Source organism: Chlamydotis macqueenii, chromosome 3 (assembly GCF_036417535.1).
Source record: "Chlamydotis macqueenii isolate bChlMac1 chromosome 3, bChlMac1.mat, whole genome shotgun sequence".
Classification (NCBI taxonomy): Eukaryota; Metazoa; Chordata; class Aves; order Otidiformes; family Otididae; genus Chlamydotis; species Chlamydotis macqueenii.
This window is the reverse complement of record NC_141558.1, coordinates 121,164,387-121,185,744: the sequence shown is the minus strand read 5'-3', so window position 1 is coordinate 121,185,744 and position 21,358 is coordinate 121,164,387. Positions and strand designations below refer to the sequence as shown.

The 21,358-nt window shown below is 44.7% G+C and overlaps 1 protein-coding gene across 1 annotated transcript in view; it reads right to left on the bottom strand.

Annotated features, from left to right (window-relative positions):
* JAG1 (jagged canonical Notch ligand 1) overlaps positions 1-15,573 on the bottom strand; it is a 36,554-nt gene extending 20,981 nt beyond the window's left edge. The window contains exons 1-3 of the mRNA XM_086744978.1: positions 14,952-15,573; positions 13,773-14,078; positions 2,795-2,846 (exon numbers count right to left, since the gene is read on the bottom strand). Of these exons, the coding sequence (XP_086601104.1) occupies positions 2,795-2,846; positions 13,773-14,078; positions 14,952-15,035 (442 nt within the window). The 5' untranslated portion in view covers positions 15,036-15,573. The remainder of the gene's footprint in view (positions 1-2,794; positions 2,847-13,772; positions 14,079-14,951) is intronic.
* Positions 15,574-21,358: the final 5,785 nt, after the last annotated feature.

Below are 21,358 nucleotides of genomic sequence, written 5' to 3'. Positions count from 1 at the left end.
AAGTTTCATAGTAAGCAATCTCAAAGCAGCAGACTGGTTAAATAAATGCAAAGCAGCAGCCAGCCAGGCTTGAGAGAAAGTGAGCTTCCTAACTCCCCTTGACACCAACCAACTCAGAATCCCAGGCTTTGATAGAAAGGTTAGAGGAAACATTAAACAATTAGAAACTGATGAAGTGGAAGAGAGAGGCTTGCTGTACATCTTTAGCTTCCACTCTGCACTTTGCTGTCAGACAGTTTGTTGGTTTCATTCACTTTTTGTGGCTACACTTCAAAGATACTAATCTGTCTTTTCATTAAGTGGGCAACTGTATCCAAGGTTTCAGGCACAGGGAAATTAGCTGTTTTCGCTGCCCACCTTTGCTTCTCCATGCTCCAATTTGTGGAAATTATAACTAAGCAGCATCAGGAAGCAAACAACAACAACAAAAAAGCCCAGACTCCTCTAAACAGTTTGGGTGGCCAAGGACACCACAGTTATTTTTTAAAGTCTTTTTTCAGACAACTTCCAGCTATGGTTTGGTTTACATTGTGCTGAAGTCTCTTATGCCCGACTGGAATTCACATGGAACTGATACCAGTAATTTACAACAGCTCTTTGACATAGTTTGAGATGCAATGTCAGCCCCATTAGCTTTATGTATGAAGCGACAGTAGCGAGATGGCATCTAGACAAGAATCAGAGTAAGAAAACCATTTAAGTTGAATCTTGGCTCCAACAAAGCACGATTCTCATCAACTTCAACAGGGCCAGAATTTAACTGCAAGCCACTCTTGGAAGTCAGACAAGAGAGAGTATGTGGTAAAGGGAACGTAGGAGGAGTGGAATGTAGAGGGGGGGAAGGAAGCATCGACTCTAGGATCTCCCAATGACTGCATTGATCAGAGGACGCTAGAACTATTGAGAAGTTATGCAAAGTCTACTAATTTTTTTTTTTTTTTAAACAGCTCTCACAGACTCCTTACAATTCAGAAGTAATTAGGGTAAAAGAAAATCTCGGACATCAAAAAAATACTCATCGCTTTATATGATGACAATTGTTTAGTTCTAATGATTTCCTTAACTAGTTCTTCAAGACTTACTCTTCAGCTATGGGAAAGCTGACTGTAAGTAAAGCGATGCAGGACAAAGGAAAAGCTTTGTGCAGTACAGTGACTGAAGTGACCTACAGATGGATATGTGACAGCAAAGCTGGAGCAGGAATGCAAATCAGGAACATATGTACGAACATGTCTGCACTTGGGCAAATGCACTGCTGAGAAATGAGGCAATTTTGTCTGAAGACAATTGTACTTCCAAAACATGAAAGCAAAGAAAGGGTTCATTGTGTAGCTTTGAAAATGCAGTTGTTTCATGAAAAAAAGATGAGCTCTAATAATAGTAAATGTGGCAGAGACCCAGTCTGAAAAAATTCTCAGATCTTACTGTAAACAAGACCTTCATTTTGAATTCAGGCATCTTCCATTTTTAATACAACTCCACTACTGCAGCAATCTATTTTCTGCTCCTCCATAAAACACTCCACAGTACTCCGAGAGCCAAGGAGTCTCCCAGCCACTGCTCCATTACTGTGCTGAGGTAGTGCCTGAAATCACAGGTACTGCAACACCGTTGAACGTGGCTGGTCGTAAAGCAAGCTGTGGCTATCACTGACAGGGCACCTGAATCATCTGCAACACACAACTTATTTTCTGGAACTAAGAACTAATAGGACATCCAATCTATCTTTTCAAAAGATGAAAGAGCAGATCTGTGCAGAAAGGTTCCCAGACTCAAAGGCCATTCCCAAGCAGTGTACTCTTAACCAATTAGAACATAAAACCACAGCACTGGGCATATTTCTACAAGGCCTTTCTTTTGTGAAGCATGAAGACCATTTCATTGCTGCACAGCTGTCACCTGGCATGCCAAAGCCAACTACAAGAAGCTGTTAGAAGATTTCTGTAAGGTGGGCCACAATGCTGCTGCTTCCTTGTTGAAGGAAAAGGCTTGTTGTGTCAACAAAAGGTTTAGGAGTTCAGATTCCTACTTTCTCCTGTGGCTTTTACCACACATTGTTAAGGCTTAGATTGAAAACAGAGCTAATTTTGCCCACCTGCTTCAGGAATAGTAGGCAATAAGCAGAACAGCTCATACACCAATTCTATACAGCTTCCCCTAGCCAGCAGGAAAAGCTTAGCAGAACATTTCTGAAACCAACCAAAGACATTCCAGGTGAAAGATTCCCACCCTTGACTTCCAGCCAGCTCTACCAGGTGGTGTCTGGTAAATATTTTTCAGTCCCTGAATATAAATCCCTAGACATCCAACTCCCAAGGAAGAGCTGGTAGTCACTCCTGTTTCTCATCTACAGTCATTAGATGGCTATCTATACCAAGTCTTACGGAGATTTTTTTTTTTTAAAGCAGCATGTTCAGTTTTGAGAAGTACATAGTTTATAGAAAGGTCCCAAGTCAACAAGACTTAGATTTCTGAAGATCACTCCTAATTTTTAGGGGGGTGGGAAATCAAAACAGAAAACCTGAAGAAATCCCTTGGCTTTTATTCTCCCTAAGGAAAAAGAGGGAATTAACTACATCTATTTTTAGGCATCAAATCGTCAGTGCCTAGGTGAGTGATCTACTCACCCTCTACAGGCAATGTGTGAGAGACAGGCTGCTGCAAAACCTGGAGTAGTTGTCCAAATTGTCTGGGGGAGAGCTTTTCCCTCTCCTCGTGCTCTACTTCACCATAAGCTGGTTAAACTACCAAAAGCCTTTCAAGGGACAGGAAATCAAGGTGAATGAATACTTACTAGTAGAGTTATCATTGTAATCCCATGCCTCAACAAGCAATGTGTAGGATCTCTGCAAAAGAGAAATAAGAGTTAGTTCCAAAGCCACACACAACTGCAAGAAAAAAAAACCAAAACCACAAAAAAACAAACAAACAAAAAAAACAATGACAAAAACCCAAACAAGCCAATTTTATTTAAAAAAGAAAAATCCTGGTCTCTGCCCTAAAATGGAATACTTGAAAACATAAATAGGTAATAGATTATACTTGAGACAAACATGATCTTCTTGAAACCCCATAAGCTACCTTATCCAGTCTGACTTAGAAGACCTTTCACCTTGGATAGCTCATCTTTGTCATCATTAATGCATCTTATGTGCTTAACCAGGAAGCACAGCCTTTGACATTGTGCTGCAGCCACAACAAAGCATGTGTGGAAGAATTGCACATGGAAGACAGAAAACACCAGGCTAGCACAGCAGCATCAAAAAAAAAAAAAAACCCCAAAAACCAAAACCCCACCCTCAAAAACTGCTTCAAAAGAATTTTAGTTACAGAAAAGTAGTCTTGATGTCCCTTCCCCCAGCCATCCTGAAAGCAAGAAGTGTTGCTAAGATCACTGCGCTCTGCCTTGACAGAGCAATCTCTAGGGACTCTGCTTTTCAGCACCCCCTTTGAAAGCTTTGTCTGCACGAGGGCCATCGCGGCTCCCACAAGTATCAGGTAACTGAGGGAAAAACTGATGGATATGGGAAGGGGGTGGGGTGAGAGAGAAGCATTGTAAAACAAAGGCTAAGATCAGCCTATTTGGAAGAGCGGGGAAAGGGAAGACGCGCTATCCACCCCGTGTCACATTTACAGACGCACTGATCTGCCAATGAGCTCGCTAGCACTCCAGTAATAATAATTATAAGCATAACCTAACTGAAGTGACTCCACAGGTTGGAAAGATGCCAGCTATTACATCTAAGCCACCTTTATCTTCCATCCTAACTTGAGAACAAGAGCCATTAAAATGTCTTCTCCTCCCCCAGCTCGACTCTGAGATATTATCCAAGCTGTATCTTTCGAAATTGCCATTTAGGCAGCCATATCCAAACTTACAGAGTGACTCAAAACCAAAACATTCTCCTCTCAAAAAAAAAAAAAAAAAAAAAAAAAAAAAAAAAGGAACCGCTGAGGAAAAATAAGAAAAAAAATTACTTGAAAAGTAAAAAGTGTAACAACTATAAATGAGGTAATAAATGTAACATTCTTTCTGGTGAGCAGAACAATAACAGAACAAACTCTCCATGAGGGTTTTGATGCTTTGCCATAGACACTGCGTATCGTAAGGTTTATTTCTTCTTAATTTTATCTACAGTCAGTCACAGTCTGCTCATTTGTGGTCAGCAGCGCTTAACACCTTTTCTGTAACAGAAACCAAAATATAGTTCTGAGAGTAAGCTGCTACAAGGTGCAAGCGTAAGGCAGACCTCAAATTCCTTAAGAGGAAAGGAAAAAAAAAAAAAAAAATAGAAAAAAAAGAAAAAAAAAGGCTTGAAGCAGACTGCTTTCTCACGACTGGACACAGCATGCAGCCTCTGAATGAAAACCTAGTTTGTGATGGACACCGGCTTGGAACGTAGCCTAAATATGTTTCATATTCAAAGCAGACTAGGATTCCATTTCGTTCACTGATAACTGTGGGAAAATGCTTCAAAAAGTAAGCAAAGCTGAGCAAGCCGAGACATGTGCCTAAACTTCTATGCAGAGGCTCCATCGGCCCAAACCATTTTTGGTTAATATTTCATGAAAGTTATGTGTTATTTGTTACTATTCTAGACCAAGCCTCTCCGCTTGAAAGAAACTCTGAAAAATAAAACACAACACAACGTGATCATTTAACACTGCTTAAAGCAGATTTAAGAAGTCCTTACACAAGTCAGAAATAAAAAAACCAACCGAACCAAACCAGAAGAGAACTTCTGAGCCATATTACAGTTACAGATTGCACTATCTCGGGTGCTTCCTCACTGGTGTAATTACCAACATTGAGATGCACAAGCACAACATGTTACTGCAAGCTTGAAAAAACCCTTACGATATAGAGAATGAGTTATGGCAGCTAGCACTACTTCCAATAAAGTTAAGGATGTTTTCCTTTCGGCCTTGCATAATTGTTTTGGAAGATATTTTCTCTAAACTCATAGCAACAGTTCCCGGTTGGTTCTCAGGACTGTTTACCAACACACCTAGCCCTTAAGGAAAGGAAAGGCTGAATCCTAGCTTGAAGTGCTACTGTTGCTAGATACTTGTGTGACCACTTTCCAACGCCACACAGGAGTTTGTTTAAAGAGAGGAGATGCTTCTGCTTAACCAGAAACAAAATGCGGGGGGAACAGCCCGACCCTAGCAATTCCTTTGTTTCTATGTGCCCCCTCTCACCTCATCTGAATATTTTAAATGAAGAATCTCTGTCCTGAAAAGAGATGATACAAAGAATGGCAGTTTAATCTCTTGGCTCCGTCCCTCTCAGCACGGGGCAAAGAAAGGACAAGACTGTGTTCAAAAAGACAGACACCCACAGCCCTGCAACAACAGCAGCAAGCCCCCCTCAACAATCCAGCTATCGCATACCTCTAGCCAATTCTCCCTCACCCCTAAAAAAAAAAAAAAAAAAAAAGAGCAGTTCTGTGCAAAGACTGCACTGTTGAGAATTTTAAAAAGTGCATATCATCCCCACTCTATAGATCAACGATTCAGATATCTCAGGAATGACTACTAACAGTGCGGAGGTTTAAGTTTTCCCATGCCCATAGATGACCTCTGCCCATCTTTGAATAAATATATATCCAGACACAAAAATTCCACATCATGCACCTTATTCCATCAAAGCAATGTCCTAGGCAACAAGGCAGCAGTGAACTTTCCAGAGTCACACCCAATTAGCCGCTGTAAACCTGAGCTTGACCAGAAGGCAGGGATTCTGGCTTGAGAGGAAAGGCAGCTTGAAAGGAACAGCAAGCTGGCACACTTTGCAGAACATCCAGTCTGATCATCCCAGAGGACTGAAAGGCAGCATGGTCAAATTTACGCAAAACTCTTATGAGTTAAGCTATGAGAGGATGGAAATGGTTAATTTCACACTCAAAAAAAAACCCAAAGAAAGCACCAATGTGCAAGAGCTGTTTTCCTCAATGACAAGGAAATGACTATGATTTAGTCTTGATCCATTGATAATACAACTCAAGAAAGAGTGTTAAGACCTTGAAATTTATCAGAAACTGTCCCTTTTGTCTGAAAGGCCAATGCAACTTCTTTTCTGGTTATTTAAATTAAATACTAGCAGCTCCAGGTAAGCAGAAGGTGTTCAGAGCTCTCGGCTCGATTACCTTCTTCCCTCCCTTCATCCAGACCTCCACCCAAAAGAGGTGTTTTTGTACTTTGGATTCTAAAGGCATTCTGCGAGTCAGTGGGACAGAGCATGATTAAAACATCAGGCTCGTTAGTGAAAGGACTGCCTCCTTTTTGAAAGAAGCTGCAACTAGTCAAACTTCTTTCCCTCCTATCCTTGTGGTTAAACCATGCAAGGGCTTTGCTGAGCATGTGAAACCATGACTAGACAAATGCAGTGGGAAGTTTGCATTCTGAATGCTGTGCCTGCTCCCTCGCTGTCAAACAAGGAGAGCAGGTTAAGCCCAGTAATGTTCTCCTCACGCTCTGCCAGCCACGCACAGCTGTGAAGACCAGTTTGAGAACGGTGCTCACACCCTGCCTGCATCCTAGGAAAGAAGGCTAGGAGACTGGCACGCTGTCACAGCGGGCCACAGCAAATTGCCAGGAGCTCCGGCAATCCCTCCTCCCTTCAGCTGGAAGGGCATGAGATAGGGAAGAGGGAAACTGAGGTGTATTTCAGAGCGCCCAAGGGCCAGGGAGGAGGGCATCTCTGAGCAGAGTTAAGGCTAGTCACAAAACCACTTCCTCTGAACGTCAGCAGGACTCTCACTGTTGCCACATGACAAGTCACGATGACGCTATACAGATGTGTCAAAACGTCATGCCATGGTCAGCCAGTCAACTTTGACAAAAGAAGATTCCTTCAAAGGAGTTGAAGACAACTGGTTCCTCATCCAGAGGAGATATGGACATATTTGAGAAAAGGAGGGAACAACCTAACCCTCTTAGGCCTTTGTCAAATGCAACATCATCAGGAAGCTCTTCTTTGGGCCAACCTACAGAAGGATAAGGCAACACCCTATAAAACTGTTGCCCTCTCAACCCTGTGTATATAAACAAAGTCTAAGCTGTAACAATCTCACGCCTCAGAGTCCACGGTCAAGAGCTAGGCCTCAAGCAGGCAGCCCAGCCAAGAGCCTGATCAGAATATGCCCACATCGTTCCTTTAGTCTTCATTTTGAGTCGTTCCTTCATTGCTGGCAGTGCCACCAAACACTTCATCATCACACAAAGGAGAAGACACAAACCCAAATTTAACTATATTAGCAGCTTCCAGGAGACTTTCCCCCCGTTCTGCCTTGGCACAAGCCAAGCCAGTAACCAAAGTCAAGACCTTCTCTGCGATACAACTGCCACCCTCCTGCAAAATGACGAAGGACACAAAAGTACCGCTATCCAAACTATGCATACGCTTAAGCATCCAGTAGACCAGTCTGATCTCTGATCTGGCGAGCCCGCTGGAATAATGAGTATCCTGTGAATACATAATGTGCTGAAGTTGCCATTGTGTGAAGTAAGTCCATGGTTTGTCTGGGAGCCGAGCAATGCTGAGTCTACTGCTGCTTCCTGTTGCTTGTCCTGTATTAGCATTATTTTTGGATAGGCCCCATTATGTTCTGTAATCCTCACTGCAGTCAGTACGGCCAGGCTATTGTTCTTGGTTAATATTGGCAGTCAATGCCTCTGTCTGGGTGGCCGGACTACAATGTATTCCAATCATAAAACTAGCATGTATTAACCAAACAATATACTGGGATGGAGCGGGGAGACTTGGGGTCCTCCCTCGTCCCCTCCTTAAAAGAAAAACAAACAAAAGAAAAAAGTATAGCATCTTTTATTTTTTCCCTTTTTTCTTTCTTTTTAAACTAATGATTTCAAGTAATCTCTGCTACCAGGGTGCTTCATACAACAACAGCATTTTAATCAGCACCTTATCTCATTACGGAGTTATTTTCTCACGGAGCCCCACTTGTCAAAGACTAGCAGGTAGGCCAAAATGTCAATGGTTGCTTTCAACCTTCCCCAACAAGCAGATTACCTGCTCTTATCAGTCCCCCTACCTGTTTAAAGCATCCCACTGATAATTAAATGCACCAGTTACAAAAGGGTGGCAAGGTTAATAGAGAGAATACCTAGTAGCCAGCCAAGCAAAACAGTCAGGTTCACATAGAGCAAGCCTGAACAAGAAGCCTTTCTACTTATTTACCTGAGCGCATAAGAACTGGGTTGAGCTGGTAAAGGACTCTGGATGTTTGACTACTTACAAACCACTTTAACCACTTCTATCCACATTTTACAGTTTCTTCTGAATACTACAAGAATAACAAGTGTAATTTATGCTGCACAACAGTGACCACAGAACCATGAGCTCCACAGACTAACAAGAAATGAACGCAACAGCTTCTAGTTTTGACATCTGCCCCCATGTTAAGGTGTATGGGTTACCAGCTAAAATCATTAAAACTGTGCCAATTAAGACATAAAACTCCTATCCATCAGCAGAAATGCAAAGTCCAGTTCAGTTTGAATTTTCCAAACCAATCTTATCATTAGTATTACCGACACAGAAATACTTTTAAGAATTGTAGCTTAAGGTTTTTGCATGTCCTGCAGGGCATCAGACTCAAGGACTGAAGTTGGTATAAACGCAAGCCTCCTGGCACGACGCTTAATTAGCTGAGGTCCAACTTTACTAGCTTCAGAACTAGTTTACTTCTATCCCAGCCTTCAATCTGCAACGAAGTGGCAAGTTTCCTTGAGTTAACCAGAATTTTAAGCATAAAGCATCAATTTTATGCAATTCATTTTCAGACACGCAGACGTCCAGCTGCATAAACAAGCTGACAGTGCTGGATGTATGTAGTCTGAGAAAGTTAAGGAATAAGCTTCAATGCCAGGCCCAGTCCAGCTGCCACCAAAGTTAAACTGGAGCATGCCTTTATTACAACAAGAACAGAAATTTTGGGAGCAGGCAGGATGAAGATTTATTTTTAGACATACTATGGTAATATAGTCAAATGGATTTACCAGGAAGATGAAGTTCTGAACTGACTGGAACATAAATAACTCCTAAGAACATGTAAGAAGTCCAAAACCTCCAAATGGATGCATCACTTCTCTGCAGTCCTGGGAAAAAACAGCCCTGTGGATGCTAATTATGCTTCAGAGGTCACTTAATACTCTCAGCTCCATTTTGGACAGTAATCCTAGGCAAAACATTGCACTTTGAGTGCTGAAGATTTATTCTGAAATTACTAGTCAACAATAAATGACGTAGTGTGGATTTGATTGATATGCCTTTTGTTATTACACAAATTTCTTCTGATCCGCCCATGCTGCAGAATGACTTACCAGGCATTCTTTAAGAAAAGCTTGAACAATACCTAGCATTTGCTTCTACAAGTTTTCAAAAAGTTAACTGGAGGGAGGGAAAACCAAATTTTAAAAAATCCAAGCTTCAGTTTCATGCCTGTCACCTACTGTTTTGCGTTTTTTAAAAAAACAAACAGTTGAATGAAGTGATGTTTTTCTCTCAGATTCAAAAGACTGTTACTTTAGTATCAGCGGCAGATTAGTATTTCAGAAGCCTCTTGTGTCAAGACAGGAAAAAAGTTCACAAAGTTTAAAAAAAAAAAAAACCACTAAAGCTCTTTGCATTATCTCTTTCTAGCCAGAGAAAATAATGCCTACCAGAAAACATATTTTACAACTTCTGGAACCAGTAGCAGTAAGATTTGACATTAAAAAGGAGAAAGGCTGACTATTGTATTTTTTAGAGTAAGGTTGAAAGAAAATATTCAAAACTCTTTTTAATTTTATTTTACGCCAAAGACATTTAGATGCTGGAAGGTTTTTTTCCACCTCAGTAGTTTCCTGGTGTGTTGGTGCAATTGGCCCCAATATTAAATAATTACAAGGATCATAATTTCAGGATAAACAAGTCGTTTGAAACTGGAGCTATGCATACCAAAGGAATTGCCAAGTTTGACCTCCTTCTTACTCTGTCTCACCAAACCCCCAAAAGATCTCTCTTTACATAAAAGCCAAGTTTAGTGCTAAGTTTTGCTTAGTTAATTCATGCACAGCTCCCTTAAGGGAGAGCACACACCACGCTTTGGATGCTGCCTGATTCTTTAAGAAAGGCAAGAGATTTGATTTATGGCTGAGAAGAGCATGTGTCTACCATGAAACAAAACTTGTTGAGACAGACTTTGACAAGTGAAATATGGAAATTCTTTTGTGCCATATTTTTCTATATGGCTTCATAAGCCAAGTCCCCTGTCCAGAAAGTCACTTGTTTCAAAATGAATGCAAAAAGCAAGGCTACAAGTATTTTTTTTTAAATCATCACAATTATTATTTCAGTTTACTGAAGAATTGCTAGCTACTGCAGGGGCAGCTTTCTGACGCACTCTAAGTTCCTTTATGCTGGTCTGCTGCCCTGTTTCCTAGCAACTTACTCAAACCTCCCATCACATAAATTAATTTATGGCCCACCATCTCCACAACCCATTACTCACGGGGGTACATATCAAAACTGACAAGAGCAAACTGCATAAGTTATTAATAAGACTCTGACACTTCAAATCTACATTACAACTACAAGCCAAATCTAACAATACATGTAAAGCACACCATTCTCTCTTCTTCCTCTCTTGCATGATGAATAAAGACTTTTAATGCAATATATTTTTCACAAACGGTGTAAGGGGGCAGCTAGACACCGGGAGAGATTTTTTTTTTTTTTTAACTAGTCAAGGCAACAAGACTTCTTAATATTACTGACTCAAGCTAGAACATCCAAGAAAAGCCTCCCTCAGACAGCAGAACACAAACAATATATATGCAGAGATGAGCATGAATTTTCAAGTGCAATATAATTAACATTTTGGCCTAGCCCCTATTACCTTTACTGTAATTTTCAGTTGGATGTATTCAAAGACAACTCTCATGATTAGCCACACTGGTAAGTGAAATGCTGGTCTCAAGCTTTTACTAAAGTCAACAGTATTCACCCACCTAAAGAAATTTTTTGAAGTTCTGAAATTTCAACGTCAGATTTGAGTTCACTAATTAAGTTTACTATTTATCTGTAGAGCTTTCAAAATGCCTAAAATCATTTGTGCACACAATTTTAGCACAAATAAGAGCTTTGCCACATTAGATATTCTTTTGTTCAAATTCCATTTGAAAGTCACAATGGCCAGCATAAAAGCTGTGTCCTCTGGAAGTTAAAGCTGGGAGGCAGGCTTGATAATTGCAAACAGACTATCATCACAACCTCACAAAGTGCATTTATGCATGGGAATATTCAAGAGTTTATTCCAAAAATTCCAGTCTTAGGAACCAGAGTGTCTGAAGTTGTCAAGTTTTACACATTTCAAAGGCTGCACTGGAGTTTTGCTGCTGCTGCTCTAGGATTCCAGAGCTCAATTAGATTCAGCAGGACAATAGAACCATTTCTTTTACTAAGATGCAGGCAGGCTTAAGAAACTTCTCCCAGGGTCCCCACCCCCCCAAACACACCCTCTATGCACAGATTTCCCTTCCCAGCCCTATGAAGAGAGGGGTTGTTAGCAGGAACGTGTTTAGTTTTCACATCATTTTTATACACATACACATATGCTTCAGATTCAAGGCACTAGAATTACTGGGAGCGGAGTAGGGGGGTAGTTAGAAGAAAAAAAAAAAAAATCCTTGATGAACCTGACTTTTCTGAAAAAGCCGCAATCTGCAACACAAGCACTGCAGCTATTGGCAGAGTTTCACATACCTCAGATTTTTACAAAGCCCTTTATCCCTTTGATCGCATATTTGATAACAGTTTTATCTCATTTCATGTTAGAAAAAAAGGGAAAGAAAAGAGAAAGAAAGGAAGGACTTGTACTTCCAACAGAGAATACTTTTGTTAACTCTCCTATTGTACTTGGTAATACTATCTCCTTAAAAATGCAGACTTGATTTCACCCTTGTGCCTCTCCAGCCTTCAATACTGCAGAAGTCACAACTGACAGAGGAGGCAGGTAGGAGGCAGCACAGGACACTTCAAAAACACATGGCTGCCTGCAGCCCTTGGCTGTAGGACTACAAAGTGGGTGTCTACACTACAACTGGAGAAGGAATGCTTTTGGGGCAGGCTTTCCCTCCCTCCCCCAAAAAAGTCCAGGCCCTCTCAGCAACCAGTCCTTATCTGACTAGGAAGGGCCAAGTTTTGGAGGGAGCGGAAAGTCTACGCATGCTTCCACCTTGCCAGCAGCGATAGTGACAGAGGATAGGAAAGAAGATTCACCCCTCCCCTGCATGCACGTAAGAGCCCTCCTCCCCTTGTAAAAATGACCTTAGGCATCTGGGTTAGGATGACTGGATTTTCAAAACTGCTGAGCATCAACATATCCCAAGGCAGTTGGTGGGGAATTGTTTGCTCAGCGCCTTTAGAGAAGGGGATGGGGGGAAAAAAAACAGTTTTGTTTCCTAGGTGATCTCTAAATACAAGTTTTAGGAGCATAAATTCGGGGAGTTTTCAGCTTTCATACCATAGCATCTCGGAGAGCCACCTCAAAAGACAGACTGTTCGTTGTGTGCATGCAAGAGCCTCCCAGATCAGTCACCCTCAGGTTTTGCTTCCCTGCACGCAGCATTGCTGGGCACAGAACGAGGCACCTCCTGCCATCTGAGGCCATAGCCATCTTCTGTGTCCAGAAACCCTACGGCCCTGCAGCCTGCATCTGTGAGTCTGTCCTGGGGGATGGCTGTTTTGGAAAGATGGTCCTCAGTTTCTGTGCAGCGAGCAGAGGACTCCTCTGCAGAGCTGACCATATCAAAGCTTCAACCCTCTTGAGCACTCCAGAAGAAAGAAGCAGCACCGAAGTCTAAGCGAGCGCTCTTTACATGACCAACAACAAAGCAGGCTTCAGCTAGTGAAGGGGTCACCCGTCCTCCATCTCACAGCTTTACAAGGCTGACTGGTATTTGCTAGAGTGGACAACATTGGGAAAGTGCCTGGAAAAGAGCCCCACCTCCTTGAGCCATCAAGTTTTGCACACAAGAGGGAAGCCAGAATCCATGGACCGCAGAGGCAAAGGTGTGCTGTGGGGAGGAGTGGGTGAGATGGACCAAAAGCTAAGGCTAGGCTTTTTTCATCCTTCAGCTTCTAGAGTCTGCAAGTACCTCAAAACATAGCAAGCTTCCCAGGGAAGCTGGCAACTAGTTCATGAAGAGCAGCAACAGCAGCTCCCATCAACACCAAGCAGTGCAGCATTTCCCCTTGGGAGGAGCAGGAAGCCTTCCCAAACACGCTCCAGGGAAGGAGGCCAGCTATGACACACACTTTTCACACGGGATCCCTCTACAGCCCCTAACCCACTGCTCTTTTGGCTTAAGCCCAAGACTTCACTGGTTAGGAAAGAAGGGGGGGGGGGGGCGGGGGGGAAAGAACTTCTGACCTTCTAAGCCTCGAGAGACTTTATTCATGCTGTAAAGTGCAGAGATACTGGGTTTGCTTCCCTGACTCCCTGACCCATTTAGATCCCCCTCACTGCACATCTGACTTTCAAATTTAACAGGCTGTGCATTGTGAGCCCCAGGGAACAAAAACAAAAACACCACCACATTTTACTCTTTTCTGTGCTGCAGATTCCCGATGCTCTTGCCAATATGCCTGCTCCCTCCCCAATCCTGGTCCCTCTCCCCCTGCGCGAGAAGTTAGAGCTCAGCTCACTATGGGCATCTCAAACGGGACTGTCCAACAGAGGCAGAGCCAGAGCAGGCCACACACTCACCGGCCAGGCGAAGCTGAAAGGGATAACAATCCGGTTCTTTTCATTATTCCGGCTGTACTTTAAATTGAAAGTATTTCCTCCGATGACGGGAGTGGATTTGGATCCGAAGCTGCAAGGACCGCCAGCAGTGACCCGCGATTGATACTCCTTCAGGCAAACTTTAAAATAGGTATCACACTCGTCTCTGGTGCATTTTCTGTCTCCTGGGTTTCGGGTGCCATCACAGCAATTTCCATTTTGCAGTTCACCATTCACATTTTGCATGGATAAAATCTCCAACTCGAACTGTCCTGATGCTAAAGTCACCTGTTAATCCCAAGAAAGAACCAGAGGGGAAAACAAAAAAAAAAACCAAACAAAAAAAAAAAAAAAACCAAAAACAAAAACAAGAAACAGACAGTTACCTCACTTTTTTTTTTTCCCCAAATGCAAGTGTATGACTCTGCAGACAGGAGAGAGTCATTTCAAACGTGCTTTCAAGAAGCACATGCATCATACTAAAAAAAAAGGCAACCACTCCAATCTTTTCCCTATCAGATATCCATGAGAAAGTCTCATAAGTCATCCCAACCAAATAATGCCCTTAATGCTAAAGAAGAACCAACTCCAAAAAAACAGTGTGTGTGGGGAAGGCTTCTAAATCGTCAGGAAATAAAACTAAACCAAACCAAAAGGGCGTATGTGAGGGAAACCCAGCAAAACGATGCATAACTAAAGCACCCTGGAAATGTAACCCCACTGCCTTCTCCGAGGTGCAGCTGAGAGGGGGACAACAGCCTCCCCGCTCAATGCTGCCCAGCTGAGATTCGGACCTTGCTCATTAGTCACCCCACGGGCACTGCAATTAGCCCTGATTTAAAAGAAAAGAAAAAAAAAAAAAAGTAACTTCGGAAAAAAAAAAATTGGCAGCAATTACAGTTTTTATTCCCAGGGAATGAAGTCTCGGTGCAAGGAAGACTTCTGCGTCTGGCACCTCCGCAGGAAAGTTGTCAGCGGCAACTCCGCTCTCGCCGGCCGAGCTTTGCAGAAGCCCCTTCTGCACCACCCAAGGCTCGGGATTTTTCAAAAAGCCACCAACTGCAATCGGCGAAAAGCGGCAAAATTCCGCCGGAGCCCCGCTGAGGCTTGCCCTCTCCCTCCCTTCCGCGCCCAGGAGGACGCGGGGTGCCCGGTACGTACCTTTGCCCGCAGCCCCAGCAGGAGCCCGAGGATGAGGATGAGGAGGGAGCACGCCGCCGCGGCTGCCCGCCGGGGCGCACGCATGCCGCCGCCGCTGCCCGCCTGCAGGCCGCCGCCGCCGCTCGCTCCGGGACGGGACGGGCCAGGAGGAGGGGAGACGGAGGAGGAGGAAGAGGAGGAGGAGGCACCGCCGCTGCTGCCGCCGCCGCCGCCCCACTCTAATATACCGCGGCGCGCACCCGCGCCGAACAACGCCGCTTTTCAAGCGCTTTCAATAGCGCCCAGGTCTTCAATGCAAAGCAGCCCGGCCTCCTTTTATTCTCCTTATTCTCTCGCCTCCCTCTTTTCTTTCCCTTTTCTCTCTCTTGTTTTTGTTGGTTGTTGGTTTTGTTTTGGTTTTTTTTTTTTTTTCCTCCTCTCCTTTTTATTATGGCGATTATTATCCCGGTCCTTTTATTCCTTTTCAGGTCGCCGGCCGCCGCGCGGTGGAGGCGCGGCGAGCCCCCTCCCCGCCCCCCCGAGACACACACGCATACACACACGCACACACACGCACATGCAGCACACGCACCGCCCGGGAGCCGGCCGCCCGTCTGGGAACCCCGCCGCCGCTCGGCTTCATCTAGCCCACGGCGGCAAGGCGGGGAGGCCGCCCGCCCGCGCATGCGCCCATCCATATGCATGAGGCGGGAAGGAGGGGAATGGCAGGAGGGAGGGGAAGGCAGGTACCGGCAGGAGAGGAGGAGGAGGAGAAGGCGAGCACGGCGCAGAGGGGAGGGCTACCCGGCCGCAGCCGCTCCCTCGGAGGGAGGTGGCGAGCCCCGGCCGAGGGTCGCAGCTCGCTCCGCCTCCCTGGGGAAGCCCCGCTCCGCAGGTGCTTCCCGGGCTACCTGGGAGCAGCAGAGCCGGCTGAGGCGGCTCGGGAATGGCGGGCGCCTTCCCTGAGCTTGCAGGCAGCGCCGCGCGGAGCAGAGGGCTTTTCCCGCCCGCCGCTGCCCGGGAGCAGAGCGGGAACCGCAAGCCTTTTCCTCCTCGGGGCTGGCTGAAGGGAAGAGAAAAAGAAAAAAAACCCCACACACACAAAAAAAACCACAACCCAAACTCGAAGCCTTTGAGGTGGTTTTTTTTGCAGTAAAAACTTCTTCCCGCCTTCCCGCCCCGTGTTACCTGAGGGCAGCGCGGCCGTTACGGGGCGGGGGGCTGCGCGCACGCTCGCGGGGCGGCCGTTGAGGGAGCCTCGAGGCTGGGGCGGCGGGGGGGGGGGGGGCTGCTGAGGAGAGGGCGCACCCCGGGAGCGGGTTTGGACTCCCCGAGGGGAAAGGAGAGACGGGCGGCCCGGTCTCTTGAGGTAGTCACCGCTGTCCCCCCGGCCAGCGGCTCTCCTGAGGGAAGCGGAGGTGGCAGTCTCCCCCATGGGACTCGTTGTGCCCCCCTTCCCGCCACCAAGGATCTCCCGTGGATTCCGGAGGGAAAGAGCGGGAAGCGGGGCCCATACCTCGGCCACAACTCCAGGCTGATTTGGCCGGGGAAGGCAGCGGCTGGCTGAGTGCAGAGGCTCGCCTGCTCCCGACCCTGGAGAAACACATCCCAGCTTCCAAGTAAGCGCTGGGGTTTGTCGGCCACGTCCTTTCGGGAACAAGGTCTGGAGGCACATGGCTGGGTGGTTACCTCTGGGACTTCTTGCCACGGGACACTGAGAAGCCCAGCAGTTTCCACAGTAGCAAAAAAGTGTCCAGACTGGCTCCCAGAGGAAAAGCCATGAATCAAAGGGCATTGAATGACAACAACAACAACAAAAAAACCCACCCCTGACTTTGTCCCTGGTTTGGGAAGTCCCTGAGCCACTGATCTAGAAGTCGGGTGAGTGTGCTGGGAACTGTCACTGCATCTCTGTCCCTTTCTTCCTGAGGCGCTGGAGACAGGAACCTGGCCTACATGACGTTTGGTCTGACCCAGAACTGCTATTCTTATGTCCCTATCTCCTCTTCCACCCTGATCTAACACAGTAGATGTGTGAATGTCTATTTTACACACCAGTCAGTGGCATAAAGGAAAACAAGATTTCTGACCTAATTTTATCTCCTTTGTTTTCATTTCCTATGGCAAAAGCAAAGTGCATCCTAGTTCTTGGCTGTGGTAAGGTCCATCCTGTTACGGGGCGTCTACGGCTGCAGAGCTGGCAGTGCTTGTGCCCCTGGCCCTAGAACCATGCTCACACCTTCCTCAGACTCCTGCAGATCACTTCCCATCTGTGAGCTCAAAACTTAGATTACACACCAGCAATTTTGGCATGCCTGTGAGGTGCGCGGTTGCCGAATCTTCTTTCCAGCCTTGTTCAGCCCAGATGTTCCAAGAGTATCAGTTGTTCCTTACTTGGAGTCATTAACTTTTCTTAGGCTGGTAAACCTTCATTGTGTTTTATCCACAAAGTGGCTGCAGTTTGGTGAGATGAGAACCAGTGCCTCTCTCTTTTTTTTTCGGTGGGTGTTGGTTAGCTGCCGCAGCCTATTCAAACATTACTCATTCAGGAGTGCCACATGTGCTCCTCTGGGCCTTTAAATACCCTGCTGCCTGCTGGTATGCTCTATACCTTTAGGGCAGGTCTGGAGTTGGCCTTTCTGCAAAAGGTTACTCCACCTGTTTGACTCCAGTGCTTAGGAAATCCAGAGTTCTGGTTCCCACAGTGCTTGTGACTCAGCAGCGTAGCTGCCCTTAAACGGAATTACTTGTCCAACAACTTAAAATGCTTTGCAAGCACTAATGAATTAAGCCTCCCGATGTCTTGAGATGCAAAGTATCACTGATGGGTAAACCAAGGCAAAGAACGAGTCATGTGCAGAAGAGCGTTGCAAACTCTCTCCCTCTCAGCCCTGGAAGAAATTTTGACCTCATGGAAGTCAGTAGCAAAATGCCCTTAACTTATTAAGGCTAGAATTTCACTCTTGAAGTTCTATCTCCTGCTTTTCTTCCCTGAGCTCTTGAAGCCAGATCTTTAGCCGCTGCACAGCAGCACTGCAAACCAATTGAGCATGGTGCATTACGCAGCCTGAGGATCTTCTCAAGATGTCCGTTTCACCGCACAGACAGCGGCGTACAAGTTGCTGCGTGTGCACAGGGGGCCCGAATTGTAGTTACTTTGAATAGCCCGAGACTGGTGCGTGTACAATTCCTGCTGCAATGCTCTGCTTGGTTACGTCCGTGTCTCACGAGGTGTGGAGCTGACGTGTCTTCCTTTGAGGCTGGCAAAGAACTTTTCAATGTCTGGCACTCAGCTTTTTACATTGCGTAAAGTTACTTCCTGCTGATCTTCCTATTCTGACGTAATTAGATTGCATCCACATTGGGAGCCGTTATAAACAACCAATGTGCCAAGGTCCAGTGTTACAGACAGTACTTTGCCTTGAGCCTGAATCTGTTCCCTAATATAGCATTAGATCCCACATCGTTGAAGGCTCTGGGAGAATGCCCCTGGACTTCGGTGAGATGAGGACCACAGCCTTTAGATGGACCGCCTGGCTTATGAGGGTCAGGTGTCATGGAGTCAATTCTTTGTGTTAGGAAGGTTGTAATTTCCTTTTAAAGCTCGGTGACTCATTGAATCATGGCTATGAACAATCCCACAGGATTTCCTTAGTTTTGTGATACCTGAAGGTAAGCTTGGAATGGCGCCCTTGGAAAAATTATTCGTTTGGGGACCTGCTCCATCTCATTTTCAAGTCAGTGACTAAACTGCTGTTTACTGCTGTAATGCAGATCATGATGGTTGCATAACCGTGAGGGCCTGATCCTGCATCAGCTTTCAATAAAACAGGAGAAAGGTCTACCAGAAAAGAATCATTTGAGATGTGGAATCTGCAGTTGTAAAGAATGCATAAAGCTTGACGGCCTCATTTCAGAGCAAATGAAGAGGCTGGAGGAGCCCTTTGTTTCTCCGTAGGTTGTTATAAAAGTAGTTTTGCTTCTCTAAATTAGCCACCCTCTAAAATTCATTTGCTGCAATTTTAGGTGTAATTCTGGACAAACTGAGTGAAAGAGTGAACATTTCATCCACTTGGATTATCTTTTATCTAGGAGTTAAGCTTCCCTGTTGCACAGAAAAGAACATATCACTACAGTCAATCACGGATGGGTGAGCTTTTAGATAAAACCTTTCCTATAAGACACTCGTAACACTTTATTTTCCTCTTGCTGTACTGGAAGTGACCTCCCCACCTGGGCGAGTGTCGCGGAGGCAGAGATAGGGACCGTGCCCTGCTGCTTGGCTGACACACATTTCAGAGCAACACATTCCAGCAGATGAACCCATTTGCACAGTTGAGTGATCTAAACTTAGAAAGCTAATTTCTGTAATTACAAAGTGAGACTGAACTCCTGTAAAGCTTTTCATCACCTGAGTGGAATGGGAATTGCACTTCCATAATCATTTAATGTCTAGAAACTAATTAGAAAGCGTTTTGTGGGGAGGCCACACCTCCTGTTAGACTATTTCACAAATGGCTCAGGAGAGAAAACTACCTCTGATGAGAAAGTTGAGCAAGTGGCAGAGATTAGGAGAAAAAGTACAGTTTATCAAACACTGAGCAGTGCATGCCTGCTTCCATAAAACCTTCAGTTCTTCAGAGTCAGGAGATTTCTTAAAGCTCTATCTGTAGGCAAGTTCTCCAAATGTGACAAAAGATTTTGGAGAAGATGCTCTAATGACTAAATTCAGTTTGCTGCTACAAGGACTTACTTTCCTCTTTCCCTGGAGCATGTTGCTTAAGAGAATTAAGATTTCAACCCCCGTTGTGTATATTGTGCATGTGTGTTTTGTGACTTTGAAACTCCTACCTTAGTTTTTCTGTACCTTAGCTCCCTGGAATGAAAATGAGGCACTAAATCTAATTCAGAGGATACTCTGACAACAATAAAAACTAAAGATTGTGGAGTACCCAGAAATTACTCTAGTGAGAACCAGTAGAGTTCTTGAAAGAGTTAAAAGTTGTAGAGCCAAAAATTATGTCTATTGTAGAGCTTTTAAGTTTTATCCAGCTGTAATTAACTGAATGCATAACATTATTGCTTTCTGTCACAGCTTAAAATTGAGACCTTACTCTGTTCCAGAGAATAATACTGTTTCTCCTTTAGTTTCCTTTATTTATATACATATAAAACCTGCTTTCTGGTTGTTTCTGTTAACCCTTTGAGGATTGGATGCCTCCACATTAACCTATGAACCCTGTTGCTTTGTCCTTCAGTTATTCTCGTCAGTGGTGAGATTCCTATACACCAGTGATTTGATCTCAAATCCCTGCTTTCTAAAAACGGGAGAGAGCTGAGACTACAGTTTTAGATCTGAGTAGGGCTACAGCTTATCAAGCTAGAGTAGCTTCCAGTAGGTGCAAAGACTGTGACACTGAGCAGTGCTGGCGCGTCTGTCATGGACAAGATGACACTTTCATTTGATAAGCAGTAACCTCAGCTATTCTTGACAGTTGTAGAAAAGGCTGCACTGAAACCTAGGCTGAGCCTTGTCTCCAATAAACAATGGATGCTCTTGAGAGAGCTCCAAGTTTCTAGTAGGGTTTTTCTCATAGTTTTCTGCAACAGTGCTTCTTTTAGCCAATTTTATTGAGTAAGTGCTCAGATCAAGTTTCATTTTCTTGTTATGAAAGCATCAAAATGCTTGAAGTTTTCTTTTCATGTAGATTCTTTTCTTTGTTGTATGCATATGATAGTGTGAGTTTCCACTATCCTGCTAGTATCCTACCTGTTCTAAGGGTGCAAGACTGAAGTAAATAGAGGTGTCATTTAGCTAAGGAAATAAGAGAGCTGTGATTAGCAAATTTAAATTTGGGTGTACAATATGTCTTCTTGCCCTCACCCTCCATTGTTCTGTGGCTGATCTAATATTCTAGGCCTTGGCTTTACTTCGTCCTTCATGGGGAATATGAGGGGAGTTGCTTCATTTGTCATGAAGAAGCATTTAAAGGAGTTAGGATTACTAAAATCCAGATTCAGCCCAAAATATAGATGTGCCTAAGTCAAAGAACAGAAAACTTTTAAGATAGGGATGTGCTTAAGTAACTTGCTGGAATGGCCAGTGAGTTGAGCCTTGGAGTTGGGTGAGTGGGAGTGGGGCTGCTGCTCTACAGGGGAAAGGTTTCTTCGGGGAGTTAGGGGTACCTACAGTGTGGCACAGTGGCCTGTGCTTATCTCGTCCCTTGGCACTTCCTGCTCCCTGGCAGAAGGAACCTTTTAGTATCAGCTAAATATTTTTAGATAAAGCAGAGGCCCCAGAGGGTGGCTAGCATCCTCGGTGGCACAGATAAAGACAAGGTCCTAGGCAAAGGGGCTAAAAATGGCTTTCTCTATGTCCATCCTTTACACAGGAATTAAAAAAAAAAACCCTTGACCGTTCTGCATGT